General features: G+C 47.7%; 1 protein-coding gene across 1 annotated transcript in view; it reads left to right on the forward strand.

The window, feature by feature from the left end:
* LOC128702475 (serine/threonine-protein kinase Nek8-like) overlaps positions 1-24,464 on the forward strand; it is a 138,276-nt gene that overhangs the window by 12,185 nt on the left and 101,627 nt on the right. Inside the window, exons 3-5 of the mRNA XM_070098523.1 lie at positions 10,030-10,186; positions 10,338-10,520; positions 13,054-13,195. Of these exons, the coding sequence (XP_069954624.1) occupies positions 10,030-10,186; positions 10,338-10,520; positions 13,054-13,195 (482 nt within the window). The remainder of the gene's footprint in view (positions 1-10,029; positions 10,187-10,337; positions 10,521-13,053; positions 13,196-24,464) is intronic.

Genomic DNA, 24,464 nt, shown 5'->3' on the forward strand with positions numbered 1-24,464 from the left:
ATCTCTAGCTTGTCTGGCACCCCAGCATCTCTAGCTTGTCTGGCACCCCAGCATCACTAACTTGTCTGGCACCCCAGGATCACTAGCTTGTCTGGCACCCCAGGATCACTAGCTTGTCTGGCACCCCAGCATCTCTAGCTTGTCTGGCACCCCAGCATCTCTAGCTTGTCTGGCACCCCAGCATCTCTAGCTTGTCTGGCACCCCAGCATCACTAGCTTGTCTGGCACCCCAGCATCTCTAGCTTGTCTGGCACCCCAGCATCACTAGCTTGTCTGGCATCCCAGCACCTCTAGCTTGTCTGGCACCCCAGCATCACTAGCTTGTCTGGCACCCCAGCATCTCTAGCTTGTCTGGCATCCCAGCACCTCTAGCTTGTCTGGCACCCCAGCATCTCTAGCTTGTCTGGCACCCCAGCATCACTAGCTTGTCTGGCATCCCAGCACCTCTAGCTTGTCTGGCACCCCAGCATCTCTAGCTTGTCTGGCACCCCAGCATCTCTAGCTTGTCTGGCACCCCAGCATCTCTAGCTTGTCTGGCACCCCAGCATCACTAGCTTGTCTGGCACCCCAGCATCTCTAGCTTGTCTGGCACCCCAGCATCTCTAGCTTGTCTGGCACCCCAGCATCTCTAGCTTGTCTGGCACCCCAGCGTCACTAGCTTGTCTGGCACCCCAGCGTCACTAGCTTGTCTGGCACCCCAGCATCACTAGCTTGTCTGGCACCCCAGCATCACTAGCTTGTCTGGCATCCCAGCACCTCTAGCTTGTCTGGCACCCCAGCATCACTAGCTTGTCTGGCACCCCAGCATCACTAGCTTGTCTGGCACCCCAGCATCACTAGCTTGTCTGGCATCCCAGCACCTCTAGCTTGTCTGGCACCCCAGCATCACTAGCTTGTATGGCACCCCAGCATCACTAGCTTGTTTGGCACCCCAGCATCACTAGCTTGTTTGGCACCCCAGCATCACTGGCTTGTATGACACCCCAGCGTCACTAGCTTGTTTGGCACCCCAGCATCACTAGCTTGTATGGCACCCCAACATCACTAGCTTGTTTGCCATCCCAGCATCACTAGCTTGTCTGGCACCCCAGCATCACTAGCTTGTCTGGCACCCCAGCATCACTAGCTTGTCTGGCACCCCAGCATCACTAGCTTGTCTGGCACCCCAGCATCACTAGCTTGTCTGGCACCCCAGCATCACTAGCTTGTCTGACACCCCAGCATCACTAGCTTGTATTGCACCCCAACATCACTAGCTTGTATGGCACCCCAGCGTCACTAGCTTGTATGACACCCCAGCATCACTAGCTTGTCTGGCACCCCAGCATCACTAGCTTGTCTGGCACCCCAGCATCACTAGCTTGTCTGGCACCCCAGCATCACTAGCTTGTCTGACACCCCAGCATCACTAGCTTGTCTGGCACCCCAGCATCACTAGCTTGTCTGGCACCCCAGCATCACTAGCTTGTCTGGCACCCCAGCATCACTAGCTTGTCTGACACCCCAGCATCACTAGCTTGTCTGGCACCCCAACATCACTAGCTTGTATGGCACCCCAGCGTCACTAGCTTGTATGACACCCCAGCATCACTAGCTTGTCTGGCACCCCAGCATCACTAACTTGACTGGCACCCCAGCATCACTAGCTTGTCTGGCACCCCAGCATCACTAACTTGACTGGCACCCCAGCATCACTAGCTTGTCTGGCACCCCAGCATCACTAGCTTGTATGGCACCCCAACATCACTAGCTTGTCTGGCACCCCAGCATCACTAGCTTGTTTGGCACCCCAGCATCACTAGCTTGTATGGCACCCCATCACTAGCTTGTATGGCACCCCAGCATCACTAGCTTGTTTGGCACCCCAGCATCACTAGCTTGTATGGCACCCCAGCATCACTAGCTTGTTTGGCACCCCAGCATCACTAGCTTGTATGGCACCCCAACATCACTAGCTTGTCTGGCACCCCAGCATCACTAGCTTGTCTGGCACCCCAGCATCACTAGCTTGTTTGCCATCCCAACATCACTAGCTTGTATGGCACCCCAACATCACTAGCTTGTCTGGCACCCCAGCATCACTAGCTTGTTTGGCACCCCAGCATCACTAGCTTGTCTGGCACCCCAGCATCACTAGCTTGTCTGGCACCCCAGCATCACTAGCTTGTCTGGCACCCCAGCATCACTAGCTTGTATGGCACGCCAACATCACTAGCTTGTCTGGCACCCCAGCATCACTAGCTTGTCTCTTAGATGCCACCCAGGATGCCACCCAGGATACCACCCAGGATTCCACCCAGGATGCCACCCAGGATACCAACCAGGATGCCACCCAGGATGCCACCCAAGATGCCACCCAGGACGCTACTGTTGATAGTGTGGGTTGTCAGTGGAAGGGAAGGAGTATACCTGGAGGTTGTTCCGTGGGTCAAGGCCCCCTCGGCCCGGCCCATGACCAGGCTTTGCAGAGGATGAGGGCCTGATCAACCAAGTTGTTACTGTTAGCCGCACGTAAACCAACGAAGGAACCACAGCCCGGCTGGTCAGGTACTGACTTTAGGTGCCTGTCCAGTGACTTCACGAAGACAGTCAGGAGTTTATTGGTACTCCCCCTTATGTATGCTGGGAGGCAGTTGACCAGTCTTGGGCCCCGGACACTTATTATGTTGTCTCTTAGCGTACTCGTAGCACCCCTGAGTTTCACTAGGGGGATGTTGCACCGCTTGCCGAGTCTTTTGCTTTCATAGGGAGTGATTTCCGTATGCAGATTTGGGATTAGTCCCTCTTAAGATTTTCCAGGTGTATATTATCATGTACAGTCCAAGGGACTTCAAACTTTCCCAATAATTTAGTTGCTTTATTGTACTTATACGCGAAGTGAAAGGTCTCTGTATATTCTCCAGGTCTACAGTTATGCTTACCTTGAGAGGGGCAGGCAAATATTCCAGGTTATATATCAGTAATATTCCAGGTTATATATCAGTAATATTCCAGGTTATATATCAGTAATATTCCAGGTTATATATCAGTAATATTCCAGGTTATATATCAGTAATATTCCAGGTTATATATCAGTAATATTCCAGGTTAGAGAGGACAAACAATTTGAAGAGAATCATCATGGGCCTGGGATCCCTAGTTTTGAAGATTCTCATTATCCATCCTATCATTTTCCTAGCAGATGTGTAAATACATTGTTGTGATCTTTGAAAGTGACATTCTCTGACATTATCACTCCCAGGTCCTTCACATTAGTTTTTCGCTCTATTTTATGGTTGGAATTTGTTTTATACTCCAATACGCTTTTTATTTCCTCAAGTTTTCCATATTGGAGTAATTGAAATTTGTCTTCATTGAACTTTATATTGCTTTCTGAGGCCTATTTAAAGACTTTGGTTAATGTCTGCCTGGAGATTTGCAGTGTCCTCAATGAATGACACTGTCATGCAAATTCTGGTATCATCAGCAAAGAAGGACTTACATCTCTGTCTATGTCAGATATGAGGATGAGGAATAGAATGGGAGCGAGTACTGTGCCTTGTGGAACAGAGCTTTTCACCGTAGCTGCCTCAGACTTTACTCTGTTTACTATTATTCTTTGTGTTCTATTTGTCAGAAAGATATAAATCCATCTATCAACTTTTCCTGTTATTCCTTTATCACGTATTTTGTGTGCTATTATACCATGGTCGCACTTGTCGAAGGGTTTCGCAAAACTACATCTGCATTTTGATTCTACTCCTGATTCTTCTTATGGCTGTCCAGTAGTTGTGAGAGGAAGGAGCGACCTTCTCTAAACCCGTGCTGCTCTGGGTTGTGCAAGTGACAGGTATCCAAGGGGTTAGTGATCTTGCTTCTTAGAACCTTTTCAAAGATTTTTATGATATGGTATGTTAGTGCTATCGGTCTGTAAATCTTTGCAATTGCTTTACTGTCACCTTTGTGGAGTGGGGCTATGTCTGTTGTATTTAGTGAGTGTGGGATGACCCCTGTGTCCATGCTCCCTCTCCATAGAATATTTAAGGCACGTGATAGGGGCTTCTTGCAGTTCTTGATGAACACGGAGTTCCACAAGTCTGGGCCTAGGGCAGAGTGTATGGGCGTCACTTATGTCTTTTTCTGTGGTGTTAGGATATCAGAAATTCTTGAATTGACCAAATTCTGAGTCTCGGTCATAAAAAATATTTAGATTGTCGACTCTTAGTCTGATTAATGACTCACTAAATGCTGAGTCATACTGGGACTCCAGTATGTCGCTCATTTCTTTGCTGTTATCTGTTTGAGTGCCATCTTGTTTAAGCAGGGACCCAATACTGGATGTGGTTTTTGCCTTAGATTTAGCAAAAGAATTTTTTTTTTCAGTTTTATTCATGGTTTAAGTTCTTATTGTGTTTCTCGGTTCCTTTGTGAGTCTTTAATCTTAAGTGCGATATTTTTTCCTCTGACCAGCGCCGCCTTCCGTATTTCAGATGTACTGGCCCCTTTGAGCAGTTCTTTGATTCTTCACCATCACCTGTAGAGGGAGCGTCTCTCTCTCTCTCTAGTTTACATCATCTTTTCTTTTTTCTTAGGGGAATGTGCTTTAAGCATACCTCAGGTGACACAGAGTTAATTCTTTCTAGGCAATGGTTCGGATCCTTCTTGTTTAAGATATCTTCCCAGCTTGTTTTATTTAGGACATGGTTAATTTTATCCCACTGTATGTTTCTGTTATTGAAGTTAAATTTGGTGAAGGCACCTCATTACTGATCTCATTTTGCTGGTCAGTAGCCCTGTACATATGTATCTGTAGTTCGATTATATTATGATCTGAGAGTAATGTCTATGATACTGTTATATTTCGTACCAGATCATCGTTATCAGTGAAGATGAAGTCCAATGTATTTTCCAGTCTTATTGGGTTCACTATTTGTTGGCATAAGGTGAATTGCACAGATTTAATAGCTCATGTGTATGTGAATTTTCATCTGAGTCATTATTTGCCACATTCCTCCATTGTAGGTGTCATAAGTTGAAATCACCCAAAAACAAGATGTGTGGGACTGGGGTTGGAAGATTTTCTGGACAGTGGTCAATTTTCAAAAGCTGTTCCCTGAATTGTTGGGAAGTTGTATCTTGTGGCTTGTATGCAACCACACTGATAAGGTTTTGGTTTTCAGTCTTTACTATCAAAACTTCAACTACATCATTTGTAGTGTTTAGCAATTCAGAGCAAATGAGCGACTCCGTGACATACAGGCCGATCCTCCCTTCTGTCGCACCTGAATAAGTTATAACTTGGGATCCATATTTCGCTATCAAAGTGATCCTTTATGTGGGTCTCTGCGAAAGCTGCAAACTTTGCATTAGACTCTGTGAGGAGTCCACTGATGAAAGTATTTTGTTATTAGTTAATGGCTTTAGACCCTGTATATTTTCAAATACAAATGTTGTCGTATTGATGGTATGTAGGGGGACTTTATTTGCCGGCAGTAATGTGTGTTGTCCTGGAGTGGAGGTCACTGACTGTGTCTCCACTCCAGTAGTGATCCAAGGTGCTGTAGTATTTTTTTGCCATTTCCTGCCAGTTTTTGTTCTTTCTGACACAAAAAAATGTCTGTAGAGAGGTTGGAACTACCCTGGTGTATTTTCCAAGGTCTGTGTGATCTGTACTTTCTTGTCCCTTTGAAATATTTTACCAGGGTGAAATAGTTTACAAGAAGAATAGCATTTTCCTTTGATCACGAGGTCGCGGCATTGTTTTGGATGGTCAAAATTGCACATCCCACCTGTTTTTCCAGATATTTCATACCTACAGATACCCAAGGCATAGAATCTGCACAGATTTGATTTCTGTTTGCCAGGATTTTTTTTGTGGCTGAGTTCCCTACTTGTGCAGTTTTTCTGACTCCCCACTATCTGCAACACCTGTACTAGCAGTAGTACCACCACCAGTTATTACTGGTAATGTATCAACACTATTCCCCATAGCGTTATCCCTCTTCTTTTTCCATCTCCAGTAGTACTACTATTTTGTATTTCTGGAAGTCGTATGTCTTGGTCTTTACCTGTTTCTTCAGTACCAATAGCACTATCTACATCTTCTGCACTGTCTTGTATTTCTATATCTTTACAGGTACTGTCTTCCTAGACAGCACCAGGATGACAGCTCCAGCTGACCCACTCTCTTTACTTTCCCAGCTGTCATATAAGATTGTCAAATTGTCCAAAAAGAATATTTTTTTTGTTAGTGTTTCTGTCTTTTAGTACATATGAAATTTTCTCCCACTGTTTCTGTCACTCTGGCAGACACAAGAACATATCCCTGTTTTAATATCAGTAGTGGTAAATTGCTGGATATTTGCACATGAACCATGACACCATTTCTTGCAGAAATAACGTTCTGCACTATTAATACTTTGCTTGGAACTATTGTTGGTGTACACAGGTTTTCATGTTGGTAATTTATTTACGAATGTTGGATATATGTAATGTTTTATAGTTTATTTATAGTTTCAATGCCATGAACATCAACATTACCTCTGGTACACTTGACAGATCTAGGTAGGCTAGCTGGTGTAAAAGTGCACTAAAAGAAGTTGGTTTAGAAAGACACGTAAGCAAACACTATGACATATTTATTGGAAAACGTTTCGGCCCTGGGACCTTGATCACTTCTGACATACAGAGGTAGAAAGACATTATAGGCAGAGAGTGAGGTGTGAGTGACACATGGTGACCTGAAGAATGTCATGTTGGAATGAGGATGTGTAGACGATGAAATCATGTGACTCCTGTGTTGTTGGGTTGCTGGTGCTTAAGTATCATGTATGCTAATGTTTTTGAAATTTTGTGGTTTCCAGTGTTACATTCTATAGTGTCGGCGACGGTGATTAGTGAGGCTTCTAGGCACCGTTGGCGTCTGAGGTCTGGTTCGATGAGAACGCGTTGTGCCTCATTCCAGTTCATCAAATGCCCCGTCGAGCCTCTGTGGAGGACACACGTGTACCTTAAATCGATTTAAGATAATCAAGTCCCAATATGACTCAGTTTTTAGCAAGCTGCTAACCAGACTGAGAGTTGAAGATCAAAATTAATTTTTTATAAGAGATCCACAGAATTTGGTTAACACAAGCCTATCTGATGTTATCCTGACACCAAATGACTTCGAACAGGCGATAAACGACATACCCATGCACTCTGCCCCAGGGCCAGACTCATGGAACTCCGTGTTCATCAAGAACTGCAAGAAGCCCCTATCACGAGCTTTTACCATCCTATGGAGAGGGAGCATGAACACAGTTACTAAAAACAACAGACATAGTCCCACTTCACAAAGAAGGAGGCAGTAAAGCAATAGCAAAGAACTACAGACTGATAGCCTTAACATCCCATATCATAAAAATCTTTGAAAGTGTCCTAAGAAGCAAGATCGCCAACCATCTAGATACCCATCAGTTACACAACCCAGGGCAACATGGGTTTAGAGCAGGTCGCTCCTGTCTGTCTCAACTACTGGATCACTATGACAAGGTCCTAGATGCACTAGAAGACAAAAAGAATGCAGATGTAACATATACAGACTTTGCAAAAGCCTTCGACAAATGTGACCATGGCGTAATAGCGCACAAAATGCGTGCGAAAGGAATAACAGGAAAAGTTGGTAGATGGATCTATAATTTCCTCACTAACAGAACACAAAGAGTAGTAGTCAACAGCGTAAAGTCCGAGGCAGCTACGGTGAAAAGCTCTGTCCCACAAGGCACAGTACTCGCTCCCATCTTGTTTCTCATCCTCATATCTGACATAGACAAGGATGTCAGCCACAGCACCGTGCCTTCCTTTGCAGATGACACCCGAATCTGCATGACAGTGTCTTCCATTGCAGACACTGCAAGGCTCCAGGCGGACATCAACCAAATCTTTCAGTGGGCTGCAGAAAACAATATGAAGTTCAACGATGAGAAATTTCAATTACTCCGATATGGCAAACATGAGGAAATTAAAACTTCATCAGAGTACAAAACAAATTCCGGCCACAAAATAGAGCGAAAAACCAACGTCAAAGACCTGGGAGTGATTATGTCGGAGGATCTCACCTTCAAGGACCATAACATTGTATCAATCGCATCTGCTAGATAAATGACAGGATGGATAATGAGAACCTTCAAAACTAGGGAGGCCAAACCCATGATGACACTCTTCAGGTCGCTTGTTCTATCTAGGCTGGAATATTGCTGCACACTAACAGCACCTTTCAAGGCAGGTGAAATTCCTGACCTAGAAAATGTACAGAGAACCTTCACGGCGCGCATTACTGAGATAAAACACCTCAATTACTGGGAGCGCTTGAAGTTCCTGAACCTGTACTCCCTGGAACGCAGGCGGGAGAGATACTTGATTATATACACCTGGAAAATCCTAGAGGGACTAGTACCGAACTTGCACACAAAAACCACTCACTACGAAAGCAAAAGACTCGGCAGACGATGCAACATCTCCCCAATGAAAAGCAGGGGTGTCACTAGCACGTTAAGAGACAATACAATAAGTGTCAGGGGCCTGAGACTGTTCAACTACCTCCCAGCGTACATATGGGGGATTACCAATAGACCCCTGACTGTCTTCAAGCAGGCACTGGACAAGCACCTTAAGTCGGTACGTGACCAGCCGGGCTGTGGCTTGTATGTTGGAATGGGTGCAGCCAGCAGTAACAGCCTGGTTGATCAGGCCCTGATCCACCAGGAGGCCTGGTCACAGACCGGGCCGCGGGGGCGTTGACCCCCGGAACTCTCTCCAGGTATACTGCAGGTAAACATGATACTTAAGCACCACCAACCCAACAACACAGGAGTCACATGATTTCATCGTCTACCCGTCCTCATCCCAACATGACATTCCTCAGGTCACCATGTGTCACTCACACCTCACTCTCTCCCTGTATATATGTCTTTCTACCTCTATATGTTAGAAGTGATCAAGGTCCCAGGACCGAAACGTTTTCTAGTAAATGTGTCATAGTGTTTGTTTACGTGTCTTTCTAAACCAACTTGTCGGTATTTATAACCAAGGTTTGTACTAAGAGAAGTATTTGACTGTGACCGCTGGCAACTTATACAACCTTCGTGATCTGAGGCTAGTATATATCACTGCTTATATAATGATTTGTAATAATAATAATAATAATAATAATAATAATAATAATAATAATAATAATAATAATAATAATCTTTATTTCTACAAGTACTTGTACAAGGTATACAGTCCTAGCTGAATCAATACTATTACTATATAGAAAGTCACTTGTTATGCTGAGCATTTCCCGAAAATTATATCAGTTTTGTCCCAGGATGCGACCCACACCAGTCCACTAACACCCAGGTACCTATTTTATTGCTAGGTGAACATGGACAGCAGGTATTTTATGGAAACACATCCTAATGTTTCTACCCGTACCGGGGATCGAACCCCGGACCTCAGTGTGTGAGCTGAGTGTGCTACTAATCAAATATCAACTTAGCTTTCACTGCACACTGCTACATGTTTACTTGTGGTGCACTTGCGTGTTGACTGTACTTGTGACCGCTGGCAGTTCTTTTACACCCTGGCTGGTTTGACATTATTTAGTCTGTCGCTTCCCTTCACTTTATCGTATTTCCACAAATTGTACACTATGGTATCACTATATTTTTACACTAAGGTAGGCTAACGTTTGTCGGAAATTCCATTGTTCCATTGCTTGTAGTACCCAATGTTTGAGTGTTATCCTAGGTTATCCTAGGTTCTGTACACATATGCTGCTATGTATGATAATCTATGTAACTGTATTTGTGTATACCTGAATAAACTTACAAAACTTACACAAACCTGAAGCTAAAACTTGTAGTTTCAGTAATTTACGTTTAACTGTAATGCCAAGATTTTCGCGTAATATCGAGATTTTCGCTTAACATAGCGTAGTATTAAAATTGGTTGTAATTTTACAGTCGCATTGCTGCAGAATCTTAGAGTGTGACGTCTAGTTTTAAGGAAGGTTGACTGTGTTTGCAGGTGCTTTTGGTAGTGCTGTGTTGTACCGTCGCAAGGAAGATGAAGTAATGGTTATCATCAAGGAGATCAACATGCTGGAACTCTCAGCTTCTGAGCGTCAGATGGCTCTCAACGAGGTTAATGTTCTGGCAATGTTGGACCATCCTAACATTATCAGGTTAGTGAGGTATAGTAGGACTCGATCCTTCATGCAGTAATTAAGAATAAACTTATGCAGCGGCTTGGCTTCCAGTAAACAAATTCATTTCTACTTCTTTATAATGTTGTATTTACTAGCTATTGTGTTTATTATTGATGTTTTCTTGCAGCTACATGGACAGCTTCGAGAGGGACACAGTGTTGTGTATAGAGATGGAGTACGCTGATGGTGGCAGCCTGGCTCAGTACCTCACACAGAGAGTCAAGCGTATTGATGAACTGGAGATTCTTATCTTGTTCCACCAGATAGTCTCTGCTCTCTCTTACATGCATCAACACCACATTCTACACAGGTGGGACCATCATTATATGTTATCCCTCTGGAAGTATCACACTTGTAATTATTCATATAAGAGTCAGTGCTGGATCAGCCGGGATGTGATTCGTACGTTGGACTACGTGCGGCCAGCAGTAACAGCCTGGTTGATCAGGCCCTGATCCACCGGGAGGCCCGGTCGTGGACCGGGCCGCGGGGGCGTTGATCCCCGGAATAACCTCCAGGTAGACTCCAGGTAGTGTTGGATCACCAATAATGCTTTAATGCTTATTTAAAACAAAATACTTCATTGGCCATCGCCTACCAAGGCAGACTGATCCACTTTTTCAGTATAATAATTAATAATTATAACAATAATAATAAATTTGCTGATGACTCGAAAATTAGGCTGAACTACTTATTTGGATGTGAATACGCTTCAGTATCTGGAAAATTTGAATAAATTAAGTAACAGATGAAATTCAGTATGGGAAACTGCTAATATTAGGAAGACAGGTGGTGCTCTGATTGGCCTGTGGCTCTGAATCTGCACTCTCTCGAAAGGCGTAGAATTAGGGGGGATATGATCGAGGTGTATAAATGGAAAACAGGAATAAATAAAGGGGATGTAAATAGCGTGATGAAAATTTCCAGCCAAGACAGGACTCGCAGCAATGGTTTCAAGTTTGAAAAATTCAGATTCAGGAAGGATATAGGAAAGCACTGGTTTGGTAATAGAGTTGTGGATGAGTGGAACAAACTCCCGAGTACAGTTATTGAGGCTAAAACCTTGTGTAGTTTTAAAAATAGGTTAGATAAACACACGAGTGGGTGTGGGTGGGTGTGAGTTGGACCTGACTAGCTTGTGCTGCTGGGTCTGGTGCCGTGCTCCTTCCTTGAGTGGAGATGACCAGACTGGGTGGGTCATTGGTCTAATCCGTGGGGGGGGGGTCATTGGTCTAATCCAGGGGGGACATGGACCTGCTCTGCATGGGTCAGTAGGCCTGTTGTAGTGTTCCTTCTTTCTTATGTTCTTATGTAAATCAGCAACTCCCAACTGAGCACAGCAAGGAACAAGGCAAACCAAATAGAAATAAATGTCTTTACTGGTGTATTCCTTCATCACAATATGTATAAATATGTAGAGAGAGTATATAACAATGGTGTGGATCAAGTAAGAGCCACTGTCAGCACATTACTCACAACCAGAGATGGTGGCAGTCTGACAGCTCTGATAGTTACCTTGAAGACTGAAGATGTCACTTTTGTGGAATTCGCGGGCACTCACGTGATTGGTTGTTTTTGAACCGATAATAGCAGTGGGGAACCCAGAACTGCTACACTCTGGATTACTAGTTCACTGGAGTACTTGCTTCAATGGTTGTCACACACGTTGAATCAAATATAACATATCTAAACGCACGCCATACCTAATCCACAGGAGTGACAATAACAATGGCATTTATAGACTAAAATAACACTGTGTAGAACTTGATCATGAATAAAGTGAAGATTTGGGAGTAAGTATAAATATAAAGGTGAGACGGCAGTGTCTTGGCTTATATAATGAAGCTAGCAGATTAATAGGAAGTAGTGTAGATACCAGGACTCCAGAGATCATACCACAGCACTGTACACCACTGGTACAGTGGTGTACAGTGGTCTCCGTACTACAGAATGAATGAAAATTAACTGGAGAACAGAGAGGGATGAAAAAATTAATCCATTGTATAGGGAGCCTTGAACGTCCACTCTTCTGAGACATGCAGACAGAGAGAAGATATAATTGAACTTTACAAGTGTAAAATGCATAAATAAGGGAGATATAATATATTGCTGAGGATATTTAATCAATAAAGAACCCAAAATAATGAATTCAAGTTGGATATATTTAGATTTTGAAAGGATATATGAAAATATTGGCTTGGCAGTAGAGTTTTAGATGAGTGGAACAATGTGTCAAGTGAGGTAACTGAATCTAATAGCTTGGATAGGATTCATATAGCGCAGATAAAATATATATGAGTGCGAAGAGGTGAATCTGATAATGACGTGCCTAGAGTGGGCCAGTAGGCCTACTGCAATGCTTCGCCAGTCTAATATTCTTATAATCAATAATAATAATAATCCTGTGAGTTATATCACTGTATTTGTGATAATATCTTAGTTTTCCTGTAGTAGTTATTATTGTAATTACCTGTTAGTTACTCCAAGTGATTCTTGGAGTCTTCTGAATCACTCATTTACTCCTTTCATTACTTCCCTTCCTTTCTCACTCGTCCCTCCCCCCCCCTCTCTCTCTCTCTCTCTCTCTCTCTCTCTCTCTCTCTCTCTCTCTCTCTCTCTCCCTCCCTCCCTCCCTCCCTCCCTCCCTCCCTCCCTCCCTCCCTCCCTCCCTCCCTCCCTCCCTCCCTCCCTCCCTCCCTCCCCCTCCCTCCCTCCCTCCCTCCCCCTCCCTCCCTCTCTCCCTCCCTCCCTCCCTCCCTCCCTCCCTCCCTCCCTCCCTCCCTCCCTCCCTCCCTCCCTCCCTCCCTCCCTCCCTCCCTCACTGCTTCTGACGTCTCCTACAGGGACCTGAAGACAGCCAACATCTTCCTGACGAAGCAAGGTGTGGTCAAGGTTGGTGACTTTGGTATTAGCAAGATGATGAACACTCGCTCAGCCCACGCCCATACTGTGCTTGGTACACCATACTACATCAGTCCAGAGATGGTGAGTGGTCCTGCTGAACGGTGAGTGGTGCTGCTGGATGATGAGCGGTGCTGCTGGATGGTGAGTGGTCCTGCTGAACGGTGAGTGGTGGTGCTGGATGATGAGCGGTGCTGCTGGATGGTGAGTGTTGCTGCTGGATGGTGAGTGGTCCTGCTGAACGGTGAGTGGTGGTGCTGGATGATGAGCGGTGCTGCTGGATGGTGAGTGGTCCTGCTGAACGGTGAGTGGTGGTGGAAATAAATGGTATAAAATACCGACACAATGGAAATATAAACACAAATGCAGTATAATGTGATCCTTTATTGACAACGTTTCACCCACACAATGGGCTTTTTCAAGTCACACATGGATCTACCTGGGGTTGGAAGGTACGGGGGTATTTATAGTTCGGAATGTTGAGGTCAGGTGGAGAATGCTGCATCTGATGATCTACCGGGTGGAGTTATAGAGTCTTGGGTAGCTTGGCTGGGGTATTGGACAAGTTGTGAGTAGACCTTCTGCAGTGTTCTATGTTCTTATGTGGGATAGCGATGAAGAAGTTTCTTGGCGAGTGGTTCAGCTATGGCAATATAAACACAAATGCAGTATAATGTGATCCTTTATTGACTACGTTTCGCCCACACAGTGGGCTTTTTCAAGTCACAAACAGAACTACCTGGGGTGGAAGGAACGCGAGTATTTATAGTCCGGCTGAGGTCAGGTGAAGAATGCTGCATCTGATGATGTACCGAGTTGGGTTGTAGAGTCTAAAAACTTGGGTAGCTTGGAAAGGAGACTGGACAAGTTTGTGAGCAGACCTTCTACAGTGTTCTCATGTGGGATAGCGATGAAGGAGTTTCTTGGCAAGTGGTTCAGCTATGTTATAGAAGCCACTATTCTGGTTGAAGTTGTCGGATATAGAAATAAGTGATGATTCCAGGATTCTTCGGTATTGAGTGTTGTCTTCTGTGGCGATAAGTCTTGAGTTTCTGTAGTTTATCAAGTGGTTGTGTGAATTACGGTGTTGTACGCAGGCATTCCTTGTGTCGTCAGACCTGCTTGCGTATTGGTGTTCTGAAATACGTGTTTGGAGGTCCCTTGATGTTTCGCCCACGTATAACTTGTTGCAGTCATTACAAGGGATTATGTATACCCCTGCAGAGGATGGAGGCTTGTCCTGCCTACTACTGGTGATGTCCTTGATGGTCGTGGTTGTGGAGGTAGATACTTGGAATGATGTTTTGGCAAAGATGTTGGAAACATGTTTGGCAATGGAGTTGGTGGGAAGGACTATGTATCTCTTCTCGGCAGTGTCTTCTCTGGGTGTGTTGAAGATGTTTAGTGCTCGCCGTCTGCAGTCTCTGATGAAGTGACGAGGATAGTGGAGTTTGGAAAATACTTGTTCAATTATAGTGCATTCTTCCTCAAGGAACTCGTTGCTGCAGATTCTGAGTGCACGCAGGAAGAAGCCTATAATTACACCACGTTTGGTTTTGGTGTCGTGGTGAGAGTAGAAGTGGAGAAGATCGTTTTGGTTGGTGGGTTTTCGATAGACTTTAAAACGAAGTTCGTGGTCAGCTTTGCAGAGTAGAACATCAAGGAAAGGAAGAGTGTTGTCGACCTCTTCTTCAAGTGTGAACTGGATTGAAGGCTCGACCTGGTTGAGCTTGTCTTGGAGAGCTTGAACGTTGAAGCGTTTAGGAGTTATGAGGAGAATGTCGTCAACATAACGGAGCCAGGTGACAGACGAAGGAATAATGGTGGAGAAACGTTCGGCTTCTAGATGTTCCATGTATAGGTTCGCCAGGACTGCACTGAGTGGCGAACCCATGGGTAGTCCAAAAGTCTGCTGAAAGAGGTGATTTTCAAAAGAGAAACACGTAAAGCCAACACATAGTTCAACCAGGTCGATGAAATCGCTGGCTGGAATGGGAAGATCAAGTGAATCGTCAATTTTCTTGCGCAAGAGATCGATGGCTTGTTTAGTAGGTACTTTAGTGAATAGGGAAGTCACGTCAAGGCTGGAAAGTTTCTTGTTCCTGATGTTGATGTTGCGAATGCGATTGAGAAGATCACCTGAGTGTTTGAGATGTGCTGGACTGATAGTGCCCAAGAGTTTCGAGAGGTGTTTGGCGAGAATTCCTGAGAGCTGGTGGGGAGCACTGCCTATTCCCGAGGATATGGGCCTCAGTGGGATACCAGGCTTGTGAGTCTTTGGCAGGCCGTACATTCTGGCAGGTCTGGGGTTGCTGGGCATGGTGTGCAGAAGTTTCTTCCCTTGTTCTGAGCTCCTCAGAATGCGGCGAGTCCTTTGAAGAAAAGTTTTAGTAAGGTTGTCCACTTGGTTAGTTGTGAGAGGTTTGTAGGTATCTGGGTCATTAAGTAGATTGAGCATTTTGTTCCTGTAATCGTCAGTGTTCATGATAACAACACCACCTCCTTTATCAGCGGTGGTGACCCTGATGGTCGTGTCTTCTGCTAAACCTTTGAGTGCATTGATGTAACGTCGGGGTATGACTGGGGAGCTGCGTGTTGAGATGGCTGCTGAGATGATGCCTTGTAGATAGCCTTTTTGGAAGTCGGAGTCATTGTGTCTGTAGTTTTTGGCGATGAAATTGAGGTCTTGTTTTGGTTTCGTAATTCCTGTTGCGAATTTGAGACCTAAGCTGAGGGCTTCAGTTTCTGTGGTTGACAGTGGACGAGATGAAAGATTTTGAATAATTTCAGGTCTTCCTAAACTTTTCCAATTACTATTATCGCAGAGTGTTTGTAGTTTCCTAGTAAGTCTGATCTTCTGTTGAACATTCGCTGTGGTAACTCTGCTGCGAATGATTTCGGCGGTGCGTCTGTTCATGTTGCCCCGGAGTGTTGTGCCTAGTGTTCTGGCTTGGAGAAAAGCTTCCTTTGTAGCATTGTTTAAGTCATCTGCACACTCTTCAAGGTAGGTCCGAGCTGTAGCGGAGAAAGGTGGTTTGATGTTGGCAATTTGAGGAGGAGTAGATCTTGGTAAGACCATTTCTTGGATGCAGTCACGAAGAAAATTGTGTCTGTTGCGAAGTGAGTAAGCTTTTAGAAGAAGGTCCAGGTATTCTCTGTGTGAAGGATCCATTTCTACTGCAGTGTTTGACACGATGGAAATAAATGGTATAAAATACCGACACAATGGCAATATAAACACAAATGCAGTATAATGTGATCCTTTATTGACTACGTTTCGCCCACACAGTGGGCTTTTTCAAGTCACAAACAGAACTACCTGGGGTGGAAGGAACGCGAGTATTTATAGTCCGGCTGAGGTCAGGTGAAGAATGCTGCATCTGATGGTATCCCACTGAGGCCCATATCCTCGGGAATAGGCAGTGCTCCCCACCAGCTCTCAGGAATTCTCGCCAAACACCTCTCGAAACTCTTGGGCACTATCAGTCCAGCACATCTCAAACACTCAGGTGATCTTCTCAATCGCATTCGCAACATCAACATCAGGAACAAGAAACTTTCCAGCCTTGACGTGACTTCCCTATTCACTAAAGTACCTACTAAACAAGCCATCGATCTCTTGCGCAAGAAAATTGACGATTCACTTGATCTTCCCATTCCAGCCAGCGATTTCATCGACCTGGTTGAACTATGTGTTGGCTTTACGTGTTTCTCTTTTGAAAATCACCTCTTTCAGCAGACTTTTGGACTACCCATGGGTTCGCCACTCAGTGCAGTCCTGGCGAACCTATACATGGAACATCTAGAAGCCGAACGTTTCTCCACCATTATTCCTTCGTCTGTCACCTGGCTCCGTTATGTTGACGACATTCTCCTCATAACTCCTAAACGCTTCAACGTTCAAGCTCTCCAAGACAAGCTCAACCAGGTCGAGCCTTCAATCCAGTTCACACTTGAAGAAGAGGTCGACAACACTCTTCCTTTCCTTGATGTTCTACTCTGCAAAGCTGACCACGAACTTCGTTTTAAAGTCTATCGAAAACCCACCAACCAAAACGATCTTCTCCACTTCTACTCTCACCACGACACCAAAACCAAACGTGGTGTAATTATAGGCTTCTTCCTGCGTGCACTCAGAATCTGCAGCAACGAGTTCCTTGAGGAAGAATGCACTATAATTGAACAAGTATTTTCCAAACTCCACTATCCTCGTCACTTCATCAGAGACTGCAGACGGCGAGCACTAAACATCTTCAACACACCCAGAGAAGACACTGCCGAGAAGAGATACATAGTCCTTCCCACCAACTCCATTGCCAAACATGTTTCCAACATCTTTGCCAAAACATCATTCCAAGTATCTACCTCCACAACCACGACCATCAAGGACATCACCAGTAGTAGGCAGGACAAGCCTCCATCCTCTGCAGGGGTATACATAATCCCTTGTAATGAATGCAACAAGTTATACGTGGGCGAAACATCAAGGGACCTCCAAACACGTATTTCAGAACACCAATACGCAAGCAGGTCTGACGACACAAGGAATGCCTGCGTACAACACCGTAATTCACACAACCACTTGATAAACTACAGAAACTCAAGACTTATCGCCACAGAAGACAACACTCAATACCGAAGAATCCTGGAATCATCACTTATTTCTATATCCGACAACTTCAACCAGAATAGTGGCTTCTATAACATAGCTGAACCACTTGCCAAGAAACTCCTTCATCGCTATCCCACATGAGAACACTGTAGAAGGTCTGCTCACAAACTTGTCCAGTCTCCTTTCCAAGCTACCCAAGTTTTTAGACTCTACAACCCAACTCGGTACATCATCAGATGCAGCATTCTTCACCTGACCTCAGCCGGACTATAAATACTCGCGTTCCTTCCACCCCAGGTAGTTCTGTTTGTGACTTGAAAAAGCCCACTGTGTGGGCGAAACGTAGTCAATAAAGGATCACATCATACTGCATTTGTGTTTATATTGCCATTGTGTCGGTATTTTATACCATTTATTTCCATGGTTCAGCTATGTTATAAATACTCCCGTACCTTCCAACCCCAGGTAGATCTGTGTGTGACTTGAAAAAGCCCACTGTGTGGGTGAAACGTTGTCAATAAAGGATCACATTATACTGCATTTGTGTTTATATTTCCACGGTGAGTGGTGGTGCTGGATGATGAGTGGTCCTGCTGAACGGTGAGTGGTGGTGCTGGATGATGAGCGGTGCTGCTGGATGATGAGCGGTGCTGCTGGATGATGAGTGGTCCTGCTGAACCGTGAGTGGTGGTGCTGGATGATGAGCGGTGCTGCTGGATGGTGAGTGGTGGTGCTGGATGGTGAGTGGTCCTGCTGAACGGTGAGTGGTGGTGCTGGATGATGAGCGGTGCTGCTGGATGGTGAGTGGTGCTGCTGGATGGTGAGTGGTGGTGCTGGATGGTGAGTGGTGGTGCTGGATGATGAGTGGTGGTGCTGGATGGTGAGTGTTGCTGCTGGATGGTGAGTGGTCCTGCTGAACGGTGAGTGGTGGTGCTGGATGATGAGCGGTGCTGCTGGATGGTGAGTGGTGCTGCTGGATGGTGAGTGGTGCTGCTGGATGGTGAGTGGTGATGCTGGATGGTGAGTGGTTCTGCTGAACGGTGAGTGGTGGTGCTGGATGGTGAGTGGTGCTGCTGGTTCGTGAGTGGTGGTGCTGGATGGTGAGTGGTGCTGCTGGATGGTGAGTGGTCCTGCTGAACGGTGAGTGGTGGTGCTGGATGGTGAGTGGTTCTACTGGTTCGTGAGTGGTGGGGCTGGATGGTGAGTGGTGCTGCTGGATGGTGAGTGGTCCTGCTGAACGGTGAGTGGTGGTGCTGGATGGTGAGTGGTGCTGCTGGATGGTGAGTGGTCCTGCTGAATGGTGAGTGGTCCTGCTGGATGGTGAGTGGTGCTGCTGGATGGTGAGTGGTTCTGCTGGTTCGCGAGTGGTGGTGCTGGATGGTGAGTGTTCCTGCTGGATGGTGAGTGGTCCTGCTGCATGGTGTGTGGTGCTGATGGATGATAAGTGGCCCTGCTGGTTGGTGAGTGGTCTTGCTGGATGGTGAGTGGTCCTGCTGAATGGTGAGTGGTCCTCCTGGATGGTGAGTGGTGCTGCTGGATGGTGAGTGGACCTCCAGAACGGTGAGTGGTGGTGCTGGATGGTGAGTGGTCCTGCTGGATGGTGAGTGGTTCTGCTGGATGGTGAGTGGTCCTGCTGAACGGTGAGTGGTTCTGCTAGATGGTGAGTGGTCCTGCTGGATGGTGAGTGGTCCTGCTGGATGGTGAGTGGTTCTGCTGGATGGTGAGTGGTTCTCCTGGATGGTGAGTGGTTCTCCTGGATGGTGAGTGGTCCTGCTGGATGGTAAGTGGTCCTGCTGGATGGTGAGTGGTCCTGTTGGATGGTGAGTGGTGCTTCTGGATGGTGAGTGGTCCTGTTGGAAAGTGAGTGGTGCTGCTGGATGGTGAGTGGTTTTGCTGGATAGTGAGTGGCAATGCTGGATGTTGAGTAGTCCTGCTGGATGGTGAGTAGTTCTGCTGAATGGTGATTGGTCCTGCTGGATGGTGAGTGGTGCTGCTGGATGGTGAGTGGTCCTGATGGATGGTGAGTGGTTCTGCTTGATGGTGAGTGGTTCTGCTAGTTGGTGAGTGGTCCTGCTGGATGGTGAGTGGACCTGCTGGATGGTGAGTGGTCCTGCTCGATGGTGTGTGGTGCTGCTGGATGGTGAGTGGTCCTGCTGGTTGGTGAGTGGTCCTGCTGGATGGTGAGTGGTTCTGCTGGATGGTGAGTGGTCCTTGTGGATGGTGTGTGGAGCTGCTGGATAGTGAGTGGTCCTCCTGAACGGTGAGTAGTGGTGCTGGATGGTGAGTGGCCCTGCTGGATGGTGAGTGGTTCTGCTGGATGGTGAGTGGTCCTGCTGAACCGTGAGTGGTTCTGCTAGATGGTGAGTGGTCCTGCTGGATGGTAAGTGGTCCTGCTGGATGGTGAGTGGTTCTGCTGGATGGTTAGTGGTTCTGCTGGATGGCGAGTGGTTCTGCTGGATGGTGAGTGGTCCTGCTGGATGGTGAGTGGTCCTGCTGGATTGTGAGTGGTCTTGCTGGATGTTGGGGGTCCTGTTGGATCGTCATTGGTCCTGTTGGATGGTGAGTGGCCCTGTTGGATGGTGAGTGGTGCTGCTGGATGGTGAGTGGTTTTGCTGGATGGTCAGGGGGCTGCTGGATGGTGAGTGGCAATGCTGGATGTTGAGTAGTCCTGCTGGATGGTGAGTGGTCCTGCTGGATAGTGAGTGGTTCTGCTAGATGGTGAGTGGTCCTGCTGGATGGTGAGTGGTCCTCCTGGATGATGAGTAGTTCTTCTGGATGGTGAGTGGTTCTGCTGGATGGTGAGTGGTTCTGCTGGATGGTGAATGGTCCTGCTGGATGGTGAGTGGTCCTGCTGGATGGTGAGTGGTCCTGCTGGATGGTGAGTGGTCCTGTTGGACTGAGAGTGGTTCAACTGGATGGTGAGTGGTCCTGCTGGATGGTGAGTGGTCTTGGTGGGTGGTGACTGGTGCTACTGGATGGTGAGTGGTTCTGCTAGTTGGTGAGTGGTCCTGCTGGATGGTGAATGGTCCAGCTGGATGGTGGGTGGTCCTGCTGGGTGGTGAGTGGTGCTATTGGATGGTGATTGGTTTTGCTGGATGGTGAGTGGTGCTGCTGGATGGTGAGTGGTCCTGCTGGTTGGTGAGTGGTCCTGCTGGATGGTGAGTAGTCCTGCTGGATGGTGAGTGGTTCTGCTGAATGGTGAGTGGTCCTGCTGGATGGTGAGTGGTCCTGCTGGATGGTGAGTGGTCCTGCTGGATGGTGAGTGGTGCAGCTGGATGGTGAGTGGTTCTGCTGGTTCGTGAGTGGTGGTTCTGGATGGTGAGTGGTCCTGCTGGATGGTAAGTGGTCCTGCTGCATGGTGTGTGGTGCTGCTGGATGATTTGTGGCCCTGCTGGTTGGTGAGTGGTCCTGCTGGATGGTGAATGGTCCTCCTGGATGGTGTGTGGTGCTGCTGGATGGTGAGTGGTCCTGTTGGACTGAGAGTGGTTCAACTGGATGGTGAGTGGTCCTGCTGGATGGTGAGTGGTCTTGGTGGGTGGTGACTGGTGCTACTGGATGGTGAGTGGTTCTGCTAGTTGGTGAGTGGTCCTGCTGGATGGTGAATGGTCCAGCTGGATGGTGGGTGGTCCTGCTGGGTGGTGAGTGGTGCTATTGGATGGTGATTGGTTTTGCTGGATGGTGAGTGGTGCTGCTGGATGGTGAGTGGTCCTGCTGGTTGGTGAGTGGTCCTGCTGGATGGTGAGTAGTTCTGCTGGATGGTGAGTGGTTCTGCTGAATGGTGAGTGGTCCTGCTGGATGGTGAGTGGTCCTGCTGGATGGTGAGTGGTCCTTCTGGATGGTGAGTGGTGCAGCTGGATGGTGAGTGGTTCTGCTGGTTCGTGAGTGGTGGTTCTGGATGGTGAGTGGTCCTGCTGGATGGTAAGTGGTCCTGCTGCATGGTGTGTGGTGCTGCTGGATGATTTGTGGCCCTGCTGGTTGGTGAGTGGTCCTGCTGGATGGTGAGTGGTCCTGCTGGATGGTGAATGGTCCTCCTGGATGGTGTGTGGTGCTTCTGGATGGTGAGTGGTCCTCCTGAACGGTGAGTGGTGGTGCTGGATGGTGAGTGGTCCTGCTGGATGGTGAGTGGTCCTGCTGAACGGTGAGTGGTTCTGCTAGATGGTGAGTTGTCCTGCTGGATGGTGAGTGGTCCTGCTGGATGGTGAGTGGTTCTGCTGGATGGTGACTGGTCCTGTTGGATTGTGAGTGGTGCTGCTATATTGTGAGTTGTCCTGCTTGATGGTGAGTGGTCCTGCTGGATGGTGACTGGTCCTGTTGGATTGTGAGTGGTGCTGCTGGATGGTGAGTGGTTCTGCTGTATGGTGAGTGGTCATGCTGGATGGTGAGTGATCCTGCTGGGTGGTGAGTGGTGGTATTGGATGGTGAGTGGTTCTCCTGGACGGTGATTGGTTTTGCTGGATGGTGAGTGGTGCTGCTGGATGGTGAGTGGCTGTGCTGGATGTTGAGTGATCCTATTAGATGGTGAGTGGTGCTGCTGGATGGTGAGTAGTTTTGCTGGATGGTGAGTGGTTCTGCTGGATGGTGACGGGTGCTGTTGGATTGTGAGTGGGGCTGCTAGATTGTGAGTGGTCCTGCTGGATGGTAAGTGGTCCTGCTGGATGGTGACTGGTCCTGTTGGATTGTGAGTGGTGCTGCTGGATGGTGAGTGGTGCTGCTGGATGGTGAGTGGTCCTGCTGGATGGTGAGTGGTCCTTCTGGATTGTGACTGGTCCTGTTGGATTGTGAGTGGTGCTGCTGGATGGTGAGTGGTGCTGCTGCATGGTGACTGGTCGTGTTGGATTGTGAGTGGTGCTGCTGGATGGTCAGTGGTCCTGCTGGATGGTGATTGGTCCTGTTGGATTGTGCGTGGTGCTGCTGGATGGTGAGCGGTCCTGCTGGATGGTGACTGGTCCTGTTGGATTGTGAGTGCTGCTGCTGGATGGTGAGTGGTCTTGCTGGATGGTGACTTTTCCTGTTGGATTGTGAGTGGTGCTGCTGGATGGTGAGCGGTGCTGCTTGATGGTGACTGGTCCTATTGGATTGTGAGTGGTGCTGCTGGATGGTGAGCGGTCCTGCTGGATGGTGGCTGGTCCTATTGGATTGTGAGTGGTCCTGCTGGATGGTGACTAGTCCTGCTGGATTGTGAGTGGTGCTGCTGGATGGCGAGTGGTCCTGCTGGATGGCGTGTGGTGCTGCTCGATGGTGAGTGGTCCTCCTGAACGGTGAGTGGTGGTGCTGGATGGTGAGTGGTTCTGCTGGATGGTGAGTTTTTCTGCTGGATGGTGATTGGTCGTGCTGAACGGTGAGTGGTTCTGCTAGATGGTGAGTGGTCCTGCTGGATTGTGAGTGGTCGTGCTGGATGGTAAGTTGTTCTGCTGGATGGTGAGTGGTTCTGCTGGATGGTGAGTGGTTCTGCTGGATCGTGAGTTTTCCTGCTGGATGGTGAGTTGTCCTCCTGGATGGTGAGTGGTCCTGCTGGATGGTTGGGGTCCTGTTGGATGATGAGTGGCGCTGCTGGATTGTGAGTGGTCCTGCTTTATGGTGAGTGGTCCTGCTGGATGGTGAGTGGTCCTGCTGGATGGTGAGTGGTGCTTTTGGATGGTGAGTTGTCCTGTTGGAGGGTGAGTGGTGCTGCTGGATGGTGAGTGGTTTTGCTGAATGGTGAGTAGTCCTGCTGGATGGTGAGTGGTCTTGCTGGATAGCGAGTGGTTCTGCTAGATGGTGAGTGGTCCTGCTGGATGGTGAGTGGTCCTGCTGGATGGTGAGTGGTTCCGCTGGATGGTGAGTGGTTCTGCTGGATGGTGAATGGTTCTGCTGGATGGTGAGTGGTCCTGCTGGATGGGTGGGGTCCTGTTGGATGATGAGTGGTCATGCTGGATGGTGAGTGATCCTGCTGAGTGGTGAGTGGTGCTATTGGATGGTGAGTGGTTCTGCTGGATGGTGATTGGTTTTGCTCAATGGTGAGTGGTCATGCTGGATGGTGAGTGATCCTGCTGGATGGTGAGTGGTGCTATTGGATGGTGAGTGGTTCTGCTGGATGGTGATTGGTTTTGCTGGATGGTGAGTGGTTCTGCTGGATGATGAGTGGCCATGCTGGATGTTGAGTGGTCCTATTGGATGGTGAGTGGTGCTGCTGGATGGTGAATAGTTTTGCTGGATGGTGAGCGATCCTGCTGGATGGTGAGTGGTCCTGCTGGACGGGTGGGGTCCTGTTGGATGATGAGTGGCGCTGCTGGATTGTGAGTGGTCTTGCTGGATGGTGAGTGGTCGTGCTGGATGGTGAGTGGTGCTGCTGGATGGTGAGTGGTCGTGCTGGATGGTGAATGGTGCTGCTGGATGGTGAGTGGGTTTGCTGGATGGTGGCGGGGGCTGCTGGATGGTGAGTGGCCCTACTGGATGGTGAGTGGTGCTGCTGGATGGTGAGTGGTCTTGCTGGGTGGTGACTGGTGCTGCTGCATGGTGAGTGGTCCTGTTGGATTGTGAGTGGTTCAACTGGATGGTGAATGGTCCTGCTGGATGGTGAGTGGTCTTGCTGGGTGGTGACTGGTGCTACTGGATGGTGAGTGGTCATGCTGGATGGTGAGTGGTCCAGCTGGATGGTGGGTGGTCATGCTGGATGGTGAGTGGTCCAGCTGGATGGTGGGTGGTCCTGCTGGGTGGTGAGTGGTGCTATTGGTTGGTGAGTGGTTCTGCTGGATGGTGATT

The sequence above is a fragment of the Cherax quadricarinatus genome, chromosome 62, assembly GCF_038502225.1.
Source record: "Cherax quadricarinatus isolate ZL_2023a chromosome 62, ASM3850222v1, whole genome shotgun sequence".
NCBI classification, from domain to species: domain Eukaryota; kingdom Metazoa; phylum Arthropoda; class Malacostraca; order Decapoda; family Parastacidae; genus Cherax; species Cherax quadricarinatus.